This window comes from Notothenia rossii (genome assembly GCF_949606895.1).
Source record: "Notothenia rossii genome assembly, chromosome: 1".
NCBI classification, from domain to species: domain Eukaryota; kingdom Metazoa; phylum Chordata; class Actinopteri; order Perciformes; family Nototheniidae; genus Notothenia; species Notothenia rossii.
This window is the reverse complement of record NC_136912.1, coordinates 93,369,822-93,385,072: the sequence shown is the minus strand read 5'-3', so window position 1 is coordinate 93,385,072 and position 15,251 is coordinate 93,369,822. Positions and strand designations below refer to the sequence as shown.

The following is a 15,251-nucleotide window of genomic DNA, read 5'->3' as shown; positions in this document are numbered from 1 at the left end:
TACATAGTTAAATTACTAACTTTAGATTTATATTGCAATACATTAGCATTTAAAAACGTATTCAAATGATCACGGTGATAAATAAATATATGTTTTGTTAAATCTGTAGAATTAGGCAGGGATTCAAAATGGTGTTTAAACACATATTCAGCCTTTGAATAGATATTGTGCTTACGTGGATTTAATATTGGACTAATGCATATTTCAATTACATTTCTTAGGTCTATTTACCATCTCAGACAGTATGAAGTAATAACATAACTATAAATGCCTTATTTAATAGTTTATACAATGTCTGGGGCTAAATCAAAGTATATACAATGTCTGGGGCAACATCAAAGTACCCTCCATTCAGCAGCATGAGGATGGAGGCAGAGAATGAAGGAGGAGATGAGTCAAAAGGGGAGAGCAGGAGAAAGAAAAGAAAAAACGACAGGCAGTGTTATCAGCATTCTTCAGATGCCACAGCTAATGCCCAGCAACAACAGCCCCACGCTCTGAAATGAACAGTATTTCTCTTTCCCCATTCATGCGCGGACGCTGTATCTGCATCACTTAATAACATTCCATGCTTTTAAACAGTTAGCAGCCAGCCGCCGCGTTACACCGTCCACTGGGTTGTTGGTTTAAAGCCCTCACGCCAGCCTGATGTGCGCCAGCCGAAGCTGATCAAAGCCCCCGTCGGCGTCTGAGCGCTGGCGGCCGTGGATTCTACTGCATTTGTTCTGCAGAATTCGGCCTTTTGAGGGCCCGCGGCGCTGGACACTGATGCTGAGAAAACTGTCAATTGTGGAGCGAAGATCCCTGTGCAAACGGGTCAAATCCTGTCTTTGTAAAAAGCACTGCAGAGAGATGGATCCTTGGGCATGTGCAGGGCTGCTGGGCACGGAGGTGGAAACTTAAATACGCTACAAACACAAAGTCAAAGCCAATGTCAAGCAAAGCAGGAAAGCAGCTGCAGAACACTGAGTGGAGGAGACTGCGGGGGCGTGCTCTGCCTGGGTCCTTCTTCTTAAAACTATCATTTCAACTACCGGTACATTTTTCATCTGCAAATGTACTAGGGGTATCAAAGTCACAATCTGCAACATGCATATCGCAGTAAACACAATTTGTGATATATCCAATATCCAGTTGAAGCATTATGGTGCTAGTATTCTACTTCAGACTTAATACAAAATCCTTAATGGGTACAGACAGATCCTTTTGGAAACATATGTATTTAATGTTTATTTGATTATCTTTGCTTTTTAATGACTGTTTTGAAATGCCATTTTCTTAATGTTTTTAATTTTGTAAAGCACTTGTGTTGAAAGGTGCTATATAAATAAACTTGCCTATTTCATTATATTTTGAAATGATGAGACGACATTTTTTTGTGATCATAATAGAAATATCTGTCATAATAATCATGATACGGTTGTTGTTGTTGTTGTTGTTGTTTATACACACAGCCCTTATATTTACTTCTGTAGGTGTATGAGAGAACACATTAGGGGCTGCTTACAGATCTGATTATATTACAATATGATAGAGTATCCCTTTATTAAAGGCAACAGTAAATACTTTTATCAAACTTATCAATCTCTTGAGGAAGCGATATTTCATTTGTGCTGGGCCTGGCACTGCAAAGCAATTTAAAGTACAAACAAGGTTGAGAAACAAATAAAAGAACAATAATAAATGAGTGGCACAGTCCACCCTTTTGTCTTTCTCTCGTAAATCCCACAGCACACTGCTCGCTGCCTCTCTTATGAAGAGAAGCCACGGCCAGGATGGCAGACTGGGGTCAGAGCGGGTGGCCAGTGTTATTACAGAGTGTAATATCTGTGTTTGACCAGCCGGACTACAGGGATTTGACTGACCGGCTGGCCAGCAGATGAATAGAGGGGGAAAGAGGGAGGAAAGGAGAGGCATAAACACTAGTAATGAAGAGGCAGCAGTCAGAGGTTAAAGCAGCATCAGAGAAACAACAAACTGACGCCCACCATGGAGAGGATGAAGGTGAGAGGTGGAGGAGGAAGGGGGAGACAGACGGACAGAGAAAGGCACCTGGCAGAGGACAACCTGGACTCAACACAGACAAACCACACCTGAAACTACACAAGCAGAATCTGCAGACACACCATAGGAAAGGTATGCTGCCGTTAGGAGAATCTGATGCAGCCACATATCGAACGCCACCGACGACACGGGGCGACACAATGTCTCGTCTGTGATTCTGCAGGTAGCTTCAGTGTTTGTTGCAAAGCATTGCATGTGATGGCCACAGCATACGAGCAGCAATAAAGTGTGATGCTGCCCCCTGTCTGCCACTGCTGCCATCTCACTGATAACATACAGAGACTGCAACAAACAAACACAATTGTATTTCATTCACTAGTTTTAGTAGCACGTAGATTTACTGAGAATTAACAGCTGAAAACGTGTTTGGCTTTTTAAAAATGGAGTATTTTAAGAATATATGACACTGGGCTGTACGAAGCGTAATAAACCCTGCACCGGCTTATATGTGTATGCTCTAATCAAAATACATGTATTCATATTTATACTTTATAGTACATAGATCTGATATGTGCATGTATTGAAACCTCATGCACTTTACGGCTGGATCCAAACCGCATTTCCGCAGAACATGGCACCAAAGCGACTTGGATATAAAGACACTAAAATGTAAAGGAGCAGGATTTAAATCCAAGTCTTAGAAACAAATACGGAGCTGTTGATTTGTGTGTTGAGATGAGACAGGGGTGTAACGAGCCAGTTACACACAACATGAGTCAGACTGGCTGTGGTGCTGGGCTGCTGGGCGATACGCCTCACGGCAGAATTAATGATCCAATCATTGTAAATGCCAATTGCCTGTAATCCCTGGCTGGAAGCGAATCAAAGAGGGGGAAAGGTTTCCGTTAAACAGTCACAAGCTCTCTCTCGCTGTCTTTCTTCGTCTCCCTTAGGCGCCAGATGCCTTTTCTTTCATTATTTTATTCGATCCGACCTTCCCTTCTTCTCAGCTCTGCAGCCCTGTATCTCTCCATGTCTCCCAGCTGCGGAGTGGAGATGGGGCCCAGGCCCAGAGGAGGGAAATCCCCAGGACAACTGGTCTGGTCACGGACACCCCGAAACCAGCAGCCATCCCCATTCTTACCCTCTACTTCGCTGGCAAACATTTGCTCTGCAGCTTAGCTCAGAAGCTAGCCAGCAACTTACCCCCACACTCTTGTCTGGTAACGCCAATCAGAGTCTACACAGTGCAGAGATGGAGAAGAAAGAAGGTAGAGAAGGGGAAGATGGAGAATGAAGGGATAGAAAGGGAGGGGCAAGGGCAGATCCCTGAGAGCCACAAGGCAAAGCCAGAGCCTTTGGCAAAGACAAACAAGAAGACAGGACTCTATGCCCATTGATATGCACAAGCAGGGACCATCGGCTAGTCTTCAGCTAAGACAAAGGGGAGAAAGGAGAGAAAGGTGCTCTGTAGTGGAGTCCATATGTGTCTGAGAGTGGACACAGTTTGAGCAGAAAGGGGAGTCAGGCCGACTGAATATGCTGTTACTTCTTTGTTGCCTTCTTAAGTCTTCTTATGATGTCAGGACTCGCTCTGTTGTGTTGGTCTGTTATTATTGTTTTTGATTTAAATCTTGACAAGCTAACTCAACATGGATCCTAAAACAGATTTATTTTTGACTACCTGTAGCTCGCAGCTCTGAGTCCTACACACTTAGAAGTGTTCCCTACATAGTGTGTACTCTCGGTTTATGTTACACCTATTAAAACAGTATACTTTGCACCAAGACACATTCCTCTGAAGTTTGAAATATGATAATGTTGCCCATTTCTGCACAAAACTTTAGAATAAACATTTAGAATAGATTCAACTTCACTGTCAGTGTGGAAAGTGGTCAAGAGTTTATTTACATGTGTCGGAAAATCTTCTGAACTATGAACATATTATTTACACTTCTTAACCTCTCCACTTTAATAGGGATGTATTGTATATATTATTTCACATTAATATGTCATTAGTTTTCTCTTTCTCTATTCTTAAGCTTTTTGAACACATTTCTATTTTTTTTAAATATGGTTTAAAATCCTATTTTTGTTTATTATAATAATATAATAATGATAATTTGACTGTTTATGTTGTGCACCATTACACCAAAGTAATTGTCGTATTTGAAAACCTCCGTAGCAATTAGCCGGATTCTGTTTCTGATATTATTTGCCAACACGTTGCAGCAATAAAAAAGGAAGGACGCCGGTTCCCTGGCTAAAGAGTAAATAATAAAGAGCTTGGTCAACATGGGGCAAACAGAGTGCAGATCTTTGCAGGTTAAAGTTGTGGGCCTCATTTTCCCTGCAGGGGGCCTTGAGATGCCTAAAGACAAGCATGCGTAAGGAAAGGAGCGCGACATGAAGGCCTGTTTAAGCCCACATTGTCCCCTCTCCATCCCCTATGGCCTCTTACAGCACCCCCACCAAGCCAACAGTCCTTTGCCTCCTTTCTGTGTCCATGCTTCCCCCCTCCCACACTGCAGGGACCCCTCCCCAGTGTTTGTAATCCCAGCAGAAACACTTAAGGTTCACAGCGGGTGCTCATCAAAACCATCTGCCTGAGAAGAGGGTGAGAGAGAAGACGGAGGGAGGAGGAGAAGGAATATCGAGGGAGAGAAACTGCCTCCTCCAGTTTGTACTAATCTGTTCAATTACCACCATTACAAGCCCGGCTAGTAGCCTGATTATTATTAGGGTAATCTTCACCCACGCTGAGAGGACGCAGAGAGCGAAGAAGCGTAAGAGGAACACCTTTCGCTGCTGCTGGAAAGTAAATAATTAGCTGGATGTTAAAACATGGAGACTCTGAAGAAGTAAAACAAACGAACGGCACCCCCGGAGAGGCCACTGGTGCACGCTGCTCAGATGGTCCCCGTTTTACAAAATGTACAAAAAAATCTACTTAAGTATATTTTTTAGATACATGTTCTATCCTTGAGTATTTTCATTGTATACTACTTTATACTTACAGACATTAAACTATACATTTTGGCAGCTAATATCGTACTTCCTATGACGTAATAAGAGTCATTAACACAAAAATGAAATCAGCTAATACACTATGATGTACTATTAGGGATGGAGATACCTGGCAATATAACAACTTACTTATTATTATTATTAGTAACACATCAATCATTTCAAACCAGTGATATAATATGTATTATTTTAAAATGGCCACTTTGGAACTTAAATATATTTGTCTGCCAATACTTTTGCTTAAGTTACGTATGTGATGCACAGCTTTTACGTGTCGGTAGTAAATCTACACTGTGGTACGATTACTTTTAGTTGGGAATCCTCCGATGTTGGTCCATGAGCTTTTAAAAAGAACTCCACCTGTTTCCACTGCACCTTAGTCAACACTCAAACACACTTCAAATGTTGTAGTAATTTAAAGAATGGGTCAATTAAGAGTAATGCACCAGCACTCACATTGATTTTGCTTATTTAAATGAAATGTACACACAGGTTTCTTACAGTTACGAGTTTGTATGTATGGTTTATGCACTAATTAGTCAGTCGCAAATCACCAGGTCAATTAAACGTGATTTAATATTGTTAAATACTTCCTCTTTCTGATTATTCTGACGCCACAGAATGCAGCACAAATGCCCCAATGTGAATAAGTAATAAATAACGTATCTGTTCAAAAATGTAAGCGGTTACTCCCCGGTTCATTCTACACCCCGCCACCCAGTTTTATTAAAATTGTACTTTTTGTACAGAGCTCAAAAACATAACGTCCAAAATGATGGCGTGGGGCTCAAAACAGCTAAAGACTGATATTTCTATAAACCCTATATATGGTGCAAATGATAATAACTTAACATGTGAGGTTAAATCCGTAATGGGACACCTCTCGTTTACCTGATCAGTCTTCGGGGAGCTTATTGCGCCTCACCTGTGACAGCAAGCCACACACTGTGGGGGTAACCTTTCATGGAATGTGTCTTGTCTATCATATCTAATCATTTAGGCAAGCAAGCACACACATGTATTTTCATGCATTTGCAGCTGAGAGTAAAAACATGTATACATAATATACTCTTCATTTTGTATGTATATGTCCTAATTGTACAAAGCTTTGGCAATATGTCATTATGGTCATGCCAATAAAGCTATTTGAATTGAATAACTAATGGTCAATAAGTGTACTGCCGTCACACTGGGTCCAGTATGAGTTACTATTAATATTTCAGAGGCTTCTGTTTAGTTTCCTATGAGGGAAATCAATGGACTGTCTGTTTCCACTGCTCCCGCATGCCTAGATTAAACAATGTTCAGTATTTAAATCGCCCTCTAGACTGCTGAGAGAGAGGGAGAAAGACGCAGGGAAAGGGGGAGTGGGGAGAGAAAGAGGGGGTGGTACCAGACCGCAGCTGTGAGAGTAATTATGTGCTCGGAAATGTGATCATTTGTGATGAATAATGAATCGATGGCTGAGATAGACTAGCAATGTTTGGCAAACGGAATGAAAGCTGTGTTACGGGAAACTAGAATCAGGTACAATAATATTATGCATGTGAGGGTGTGTGGGTGAGTTACTGAGACTGTGTGTGTGTGTGTGTGTGTGTGTGTGTGTGTGTGTGTGTGTGTGTGTGTGTGTGTGTGTGTGTGTGTGTGTGTGTGTGTGTGTGTGTGTGTGTGTGAGTTACTGAGACTGTGTGTGTGTGTGTGTGTGTGTGTGTGTGTGTGTGTGTGTGTGTGTGTGTGTGTGTGTGTGTGTGTGTGAGTTACTGAGACTGTGTGTGTGTGTGTGTGTGTGTGTGTGTGTGTGTGTGTGTGTGTGTGTGTGTGTGTGTGTGTGTGTGTGTGTGTGTGTGTGAGTTACTGAGACTGTGTGTGTGTGTGTGTGTGTGTGTGTGTGTGTGTGTGTGTGTGTGTGTGTGTGTGTGAGTTACTGAGACTGTGTGTGTGTGTGTGTGTGTGTGTGTGTGTGTGTGTGTGTGTGTGTGTGTGTGTGTGTGTGTGTGTGTGTGTGTGTGTGTGTGTGTGTGTGTGTGTGTGTGAGTGTGAGTGTGTGTGTGTGTGAGTTACTGAGACTGTGTGTGTGTGTGTGTGTGTGTGTGTGTGTGAGTGTGAGTGTGTGTGTGTGTGAGTTACTGAGACTGTGTGTGTGTGTGTGTGTGTGAGTTACTGAGACTGTGTGTGTGTGTGTGTGTGTGTGTGTGTGTGTGTGTGTGTGTGTGTGTGTGTGTGTGTGTGTGTGTGTGTGTGTGTGTGTGTGTGTGTGTGTGTGTGTGTGTGTGTGTGTGTGTGTGTGTGGGTGTGTGTGTGTGTGTGTGTGTGTGTGTGTCGTACCTCCTGTATGGTTTTGGAGCCGGGGAAGTTGAGACTATAGTCCCTCTGGGCCTCCCGGTGGCTGATGACCAGCAGGAAGTTCTGGTTTAACGACTCCTGGAGACCACTGGATGAGGAGGGAAGAACATACAAGGTGTAAGAAGTAGGGATGAACACAGTGTTATATCAGAAAGGCCACACGAAGATAAGGAATATGTCACATGGGCAAGGCAGCATGAAGACGCAAGAGGAAGAGAGGGCAGAGGTGGGAGAAGTACTCAGATCTTGTACTTGAGTAAAAGTAGAAGTACTCAGATTGTGTTCTTGAGTAAAAGTAGAAGTACTCAGATCTTGTACTTGAATAAAAGTAGAAATACTCAGATCTTGTTCTTGAGTAAAAGTAGAAGTACCAGAGTGTAGGAATACTCTGTTCCAGTAAAAGTCCTATATTCAAAATGTTGATGTTACTTAAAGTACAAAAGTATTAGCATCAAAATATACTTCAACAACCAAATGTAAAGGACAGATTATGCAAATTGTTCCATTTCAGAATAATATATTAGGTTAAGGTTATTTATTTGTACCTGTAGGTACATTTGATTTGAACAACATACAAATCTCTGCACAGAAAAGCAGACATGATCACTACCTGCATATTGAAGTATGAATGCTTGTTGTTTGTATGTTGTCTTCTCCTGAATGTTGTACGTCTCTTGTTGTTGTTTGTATTTTCGATAGCACCAGTCGCTCTACTCATCTCACTGTACCTGTATAATGACACTAAGCGATTCTATTCTAAGAGGCGCGCAGTCATGTGAAAGGCAGGCTGAAACTTGTCCTGTACGGTATCCTGCGGCCCACAGGGAGCCCCAACCCCCCCCCCCCCGCGGTGAGGTGCCCACTTCACTTCTCTGGCTGTGTCTTAACAAGCCTGGCTGGAGCGGCGCTGAGACCCCCTGCTGAGACCACCTGCACCGTCACAGCAGGGGTCCGTCAGTCTGCCTCACTGCTGACACACCTGCCCGCTATTATTACACAGAAACCCAGGAGAGCGCTCGGCACCTTGACAACTACATATCCTAAAGATTTAAAGAAGAATCTTTTTGTTATATTCCATGGAACGCTCTTAACGTCCCGAAAGCAATGAATATCTGAAGTGCTTTGACAATAAATAAAAAAAATATCATCTGTGGAAGCCGTGGTGCTGTAAAAAGCACGACCAATCATCTGAGCCGGCCCGGCTAAAGTAACTGGATGGCCTACCTGCCTGTCAGCCTTCCATCTGTGCACAAACTTATCTCGTGCCCTCATTGGTCATGTGTGCGTTCGTGTGTGTTGGAGGAGGGGCTCTGTAAGGAAGTCTGAAGGAAGGGGCAGATTTATTTTGGCTGCCTATTTTCAAATTAGCGCACTCGAGCTGGTCTCTCCATTCTTACCTACCCTACCTTTAATGTCATTATTTTACATTATGATATACTAGACTTTCTTTAAAAAAATATGTTTATGATGATTATAGTGTAATCTAGTTTCACAAATTATTTGGGGAAAGGGCAAGCAGCCTCAAGAAATCTCTGAATGTACTTTAAAATTAGGATTCAGAGGCAAACATTCCCAAGATGTAAATATACTAGTTTAGGCCTATATCTTAGTCCTATATCGAACCATCAATATATTTCAATTCATTAATGAATTTAAATCTAAAGTTATTAAATATTTAAATTGCATAACTTAAAATGTATTATTGAATTATTATTTAATAATTGTAATTCTCTTTATTTAACTGTAACACACTCACACAGTGCTGCTGTTCTCTAGAAAATGTTTGAGTGTGTGTGTATATGTGTGTGTGTGTGTGTGTGTGTGTGTGTGTGTGTGTGTGTGTGTGTGTGTGTGTGTGTGTGTGTGTGTGTGTGTGTGTGTGTGTGTGTGTGTGTGTGTGTACAAACTGTATGTGTGTATGCAGCAAAATGCCATGATATTTGGTTCCTTGACCAAAACGTTGAAATATGATGACTCACAGGAGATTTGATTCATAAGCTCTCTACTTGCCTGCTTCTACTAATTTAGTTTTCTGGTACCTTGTCTGTATCGATGTTTGTATTAATAATTAATTGAATCGACTTTGATGACAGTATGTTTAATTGTGCATCCCTAATATTACATTCAGTGGTGTGAAATGAAGACACTGTTCACAGGTAACCACTGGTCTGAAATGTGGATGTGGAATGGTGATCGGCAGAGAGCTGGCAGTGAAGACGTGATCTTTAGTGAAAGGTCAGACTCTGGACGGTGTGACGGAGACGCTGTGAATGCACCGCGGACACTTTGTGTGCTTCACGTAGAGAGGAGGAGGAGGAGGAGGAGGAGGAGGAGGTGGGGAATCAACTTTTGGAAGCTTCATTTACAATAAGCTGTGAGGTTAAGTAGCGTTTTGAGCAAACGCCGGGTCTGTGAGGCTGAATATCAATGGGAGGCTTAAGGGCCGAAGCAGACACTTAATCAGGGCTCAGAACCCGAGGAGAGGAGGAAGAGTTGAGAGAAGGAGAGGGACGGGGGAATTAATATGTAGCGCACACATTAATTATGCAATCACACCCTTAATCTGCGCAGATCTGGACGAGCTTATGTTAACAGAAGCTCAAATTTACTGTAATGACAGCATATTTACATTGACTAAAACTACGAAATCAATATGTAAATGTAATGTTTGTTGTAGCTAACTGAGGAAGATTGGAAATGTGTGGAGTGGGAAGGAAGGATGCATATGTAATAAGGGCTGAGCAGAAGGGTGAGAGAGATGTTTGTGCATGTGAGAGAGGAGGAGATGGAAAGGGGTAGGGACACATAAATAAGGATCTAGCTAATATCATGATTATGTTTGGACACAGTCCCGAGCCACTGCTGGCAGGCAGCTAGACTCCTAAATAGACAGAGATAGAGGGTAAACTGAGTGGAAGTGTTACTCTGTCCTTCCAAGCAAAGAAGGAACATCTTATCAGTGGTTTTATGGCACGGAGACGAGCCATTTGGTGCGCGCGTGGGTGGAGTTCTGCTCAAGATTTACTCTGAGAAATTAGATTGTGCTCTCCATGGAACAAATAAAGCTGCTCGAAATATTAATTACATTGGGAGAAGGAGAGAATGTCCCACGTGTCTGAAGAGGCCTGCTGCTTCAAATATAAACAAAACAACTAAATATGTTTAAGTGTAGTTTTGTCTAGACTGCTTTCACCACTGATGTCTTTTTAAAGAGGACATATTATGCTAATGTTTAGGTACATATTGTGTGTCTCGACTGGGACATGTCTCCATGCTTTCATGTTCAAAAGGCTCTTAATGTTCTCATACTGTCTGTGCTGCAGCACCTCTTTTCACCCCCTGTCTGAAACCAGGGCCCAGTCTGCTCTGATTGGTTAGCTGTTGTGATTGTGATTAGAGGCCTTTGCAGACCATTAACATGCACTGAAACCCATATAACACGACAGGAAAGGGAGAACTGAAGAAGCAGAATAGGGCCCCTTTAAAGAAGGCCCTTGAAGCAGCGCAGGGGGGAGATGTGGATGTCTGAGTGTTTGCTTCTGCCTTCAGAGGTCTCTTTCTCGCTCAACACACACACACTCGTGACATCCAGGTCGGCCTGAAACATCTCTGGAGGTACTTGACATGGCATACGGGTGCCGGGAGGAAAATGTCATTTAACTTTATGGACAGAGAAAATGGAGCGTTTTGCAGGGGAGAGGAGCAGGCTAAACAGATTGGTTTCATTCTGAGGTAAGCCCGGCGCCTAAGCTGAGAGTCCCCGCGGCACAGAGCAGACTCTAGACCTTATTAAACTAGCACTGCCAGAGAGAGAGAGAGACACACACACACACACACACACACACACACACACACACACACACACACACACACACACACACACACACACACACACACACACACACACACACACACACACACACACACACACACACACACACACACACACACACACACACACACACACACACACACACACACACACACACACACACACACACAAGGAGGTCATGAAGGACTTCTTACCTCTTCCACATTTTGCATCCACAACAGAGCAGCAGAATGTCGAACCGATGGCGCTCTGCTCTGTTTTGCTCTGCCATCTTGTCCCAAAGTTAACCAGCATTGCTAACTAGCTAGCTACTTCCCCTCAGGGCTGCTTTAGCTGACTAGCTAGCTACCTTACCTTAAAAGCATCTGATGGCTGACACACAGAGGGAGGAGAGGAAGGGCTGGGGAGGGGGGAGGGAGGGTGCCGCAGTAAAAACACACAAAACCTAATGAATCATTTTTGCAATTTCAAATTTCTTTGCCAGTTCAAATTAAAATAGCCTTTCCTGGGTAAACACGGGAGCCGAGCGGAGGACACACCAGGAAGGAAACACGCTCCGTTGAAATATTCATCAGCCCTTCATCATTTATGCAACAGATTAGGTCCTCCTCAACACCCTCTTGTATTCACAGGCAGTCATCAACATGGCCACAGAGAAACAGCTCCTTCGGCCCGGGGCTTTGACTCCACTGCAGGACTAACATGGCTAACTAAATAACTACCTGCGACGGATTGGTGCTCAGAGGGAAATCTCCCCAAAGCCTGGACATTCATTTCTAATCAAACAAGACGACTAAAGAGGCGTTTGCTCAGCGGGATCATAATGACAGAGCAGCGCTATTTAATCAGGCAGTTTGGTTTCGCCGTGTGCGCCGCACGAAGCCAAGCTCTACAAAGTCATTGCATGGGATATTAGCATTTATGGGACATTTGCATTTTTTTACTCAGCAACAATTCAAAGCAAATAAACATTGTGAAATTAAATTTGGGAGGTCGTTTCTACACTGAAACTACATACTAGCAAATATATGTATATAGAGGAGACAGTGGGAGTTTCATTAACCTTCAAAACATATCATTTAAGATAATTTGATCAGAGTTTGTTTGTTCTTGTAGACACCTGGTGTTATAGCATTAAGCCTACAGCGGCCTTTCCCCCCCCAGTAGCCCCAACGTGGTGTTGGATTATGCATCCAAATCATAAATCATAATCAAGTCATGCATAGCTGTCTCTAAAAGTGCAATGTAATATAGCAACAAAAATATTTTAGCTCTCTGATGGTTCCTGATGATTTAATTATTACAAGCATGTCGGCTGTATTTTAGTGGGTCTTGCGTTTCATTCTTAAAAATCGAATTGACTTAAATATATGATTGGGTAAAGGGTTTTGTTAAATCTCTAAGTTCTGCAGCTGCGTATGGAAAGTGTTTTTAAGTCAGGTGGTCGAGGACTTCCTTGTATTCGACACCTGAGGATGCAAATTAAGAAAGTACACCAATTAATTCTCAATTAAGTTTTGTGATATCAGGAAGCAGTCAGTCTGTTTTTCCTTATTTTTGGTGCTAATAAAACAGCTTTTAAGACTTAAGACCTATTTTGTCTTTCTGATGTGAGTTGCTTGTCATCAACCCAACTCAAAAGTGGCTTATTGGAAGCATTGAAAGCGATGTGAATGTGCGTGCCTGTGAATCCTCTCCTGGCACTGAGCTCTGTCTACTGCAACAAATCTGCAAACAGTGCACACAAACTGCTCTTACTGTGGATCTAAAGTGTGACCGTAGTTTATTTTTACTGCTGCATGCTAACAGCTCGTCTGCTCTCGCTACAGGGAACCTCTCCCCCCCTCATACTCTGCGATCTGTCACCTATCCTCTCCAGTATGACAGCAGGGTCACCATACACACACACACATTCATACACAAATGCATGAGCGTACACACAGACCCCCGCCCACTGCTTTCAGCCCCGACTGTCCTCCACCGGAATAGCTGACACGGGATAATGAGCTCCTGACACCCAAAATGATATCGATAACACTTGGAGAAATGGCAACGGCGCTGCTAAAAAGACACAGCAGTAAGTGGGGGAGTGAGAAGACGAGGAGAGGGAGGCGAGGGAGAGAGAGGACGGGGGAGATGAGGGCCATTAGCTGCCAACACAATATAACTACCACTTAGCCTAACTAGCAGGCGAAGCGGCAAACTGCCAAATGACTTCTTTTACAAGTGTTCGGGGGACATGTGGATGCTTGCTTGGCTGCTAACACGAGGAAATGTGGCGGAGAATTACAGTACCATTTTAATTAGGAATCCACTGTCAACAAACAAGAGAGGGGCAAAATATGTTATTAATGGCTATGGCTAATAAAAGGCAAAATAGCAAAGGGAAAGTGCTGTGGAAAATTGTCAAAACATACATTATAACGGGCATATCTGATTTAAAACGGGCAATTTTATAAAGACTATACCATCTGTAATCATCAAAATAGGTCATCACAAAAAAAAAAAAAATTCAAAATGGCCCTTTTATGGTCCTGTATTGTGTTATATAGGTTTGAGTGAATGTAAATGGTCTGAAAAAGGGTAAAATCCCTGTGTTTCTCTCAATAAATACAAATATGAACTTGAAAATGAGACTATGTCCCTTTCTTTAAGCATTTAAAGTGATAGTTGATTAATAGTTGGGCTGTCCCGAATACCATTTTTCGGGCTCCGGAGACTCGGTAGTAATCTGCAGCGAATATTCGGCCCGCGCGTAGTAATCAGCAGCTATTTATGGTTAAGTGTTAGCACCCCCCGAACAAGCTCTTACGTTGATATTGGAGATTTCAATCAATTCAATTTGAAAAAAAAACAGGGAAAAAACGAATAACGAAATTGAAACCCGAATAGTACTCCAACGAACGAATATTCGGATATTCGGGTACAACCCTAATTAATAGACCGTCAAAATAATCTTTTCCCTGTCAGTATACGACTGCAAGACACCATCAATTCAAGCAATCATATTTCTAGACAACCAATATCTCTAGAATAACATTCATATTTCACTAATAAAACAAAATACTACATAATACTTGAGATATCAGAACAAATACTAATATAATAATGAGGACATTGTGCCTCCACATTATATTAGCTTCAAACAAAATTAGTGATGAGTTATCTGCTGAATATTTGAGGGTTTTGTCACAACATTTCAAGGGGGATTAACTCGTTTGAAATCACCATAACTTATGAATCAGACACACTTTCCCCTCCTAAATAACACGGCTATCAAAATCTCCCGAATATTTTTGCGTAGATTAACCAAAACGGCCAGACTACGAACACCATCTCTAACCGTGCCACTAAAGATCTTTGGCTTCAATGAGAACATCGTCTCAGTTTGTCAATGAGTGATCCCGGAGCCAGCAGAGTCAACACATGATCCAATTCCAACCCCGTAAGTCACAAATCCAGAGAAAGATCCATGTATTTATATGCACCAACATATTCGAAAGCGACTGAGCCAAAACTAATTCCTTGTGCAATTATAGCCATACCGTTCATTTGAAAGAGCATTATTTGAGTTTATCTTCAATGTATTGCCATGCTCCACTTATAACACCTCAAACGAAACACAGTCGGAATACATGTGTTATAAGATACCCAATTGTAATTCAAGCATAAGATTAAATGACCTTTCTTTGCCTGCCGGTCACTAAACACATAATTGATCAAAACAAAACAAAAACTCATCAACTATAGGTCTGGGTTGCTTTAAAAAAATTAAAAAAAAACGACTGCCACCTCCGAATCCACACATTTAAATTACATTACATGTCACTTGTTAGTGACTTACATACTCAATACTGTGGACAATCCCCACGGGAGCAATTTGGGGTGAAGTGTCTCAGGGACACATCGACATGCTGACTGCAGTGGGGTTTGAACCTGTGCTCCCCTGATCAGAACACTAACGCACTAGTCCACTGCGCCACACGCCTCCCTAAATGAATTAAATCTTAAAAAATCCAGGCTAAAATCTTGTGATAGTCAACAA

General features: G+C 42.3%; 1 protein-coding gene across 1 annotated transcript in view; it reads right to left on the bottom strand.

Moving 5' to 3' along the window:
* faf1 (Fas (TNFRSF6) associated factor 1) overlaps positions 1-15,251 on the bottom strand; it is a 111,635-nt gene that overhangs the window by 72,640 nt on the left and 23,744 nt on the right. Inside the window, exon 7 of the mRNA XM_079641107.1 lies at positions 7,357-7,462. Coding sequence (XP_079497233.1) covers positions 7,357-7,462 — 106 coding nt within the window. The remainder of the gene's footprint in view (positions 1-7,356; positions 7,463-15,251) is intronic.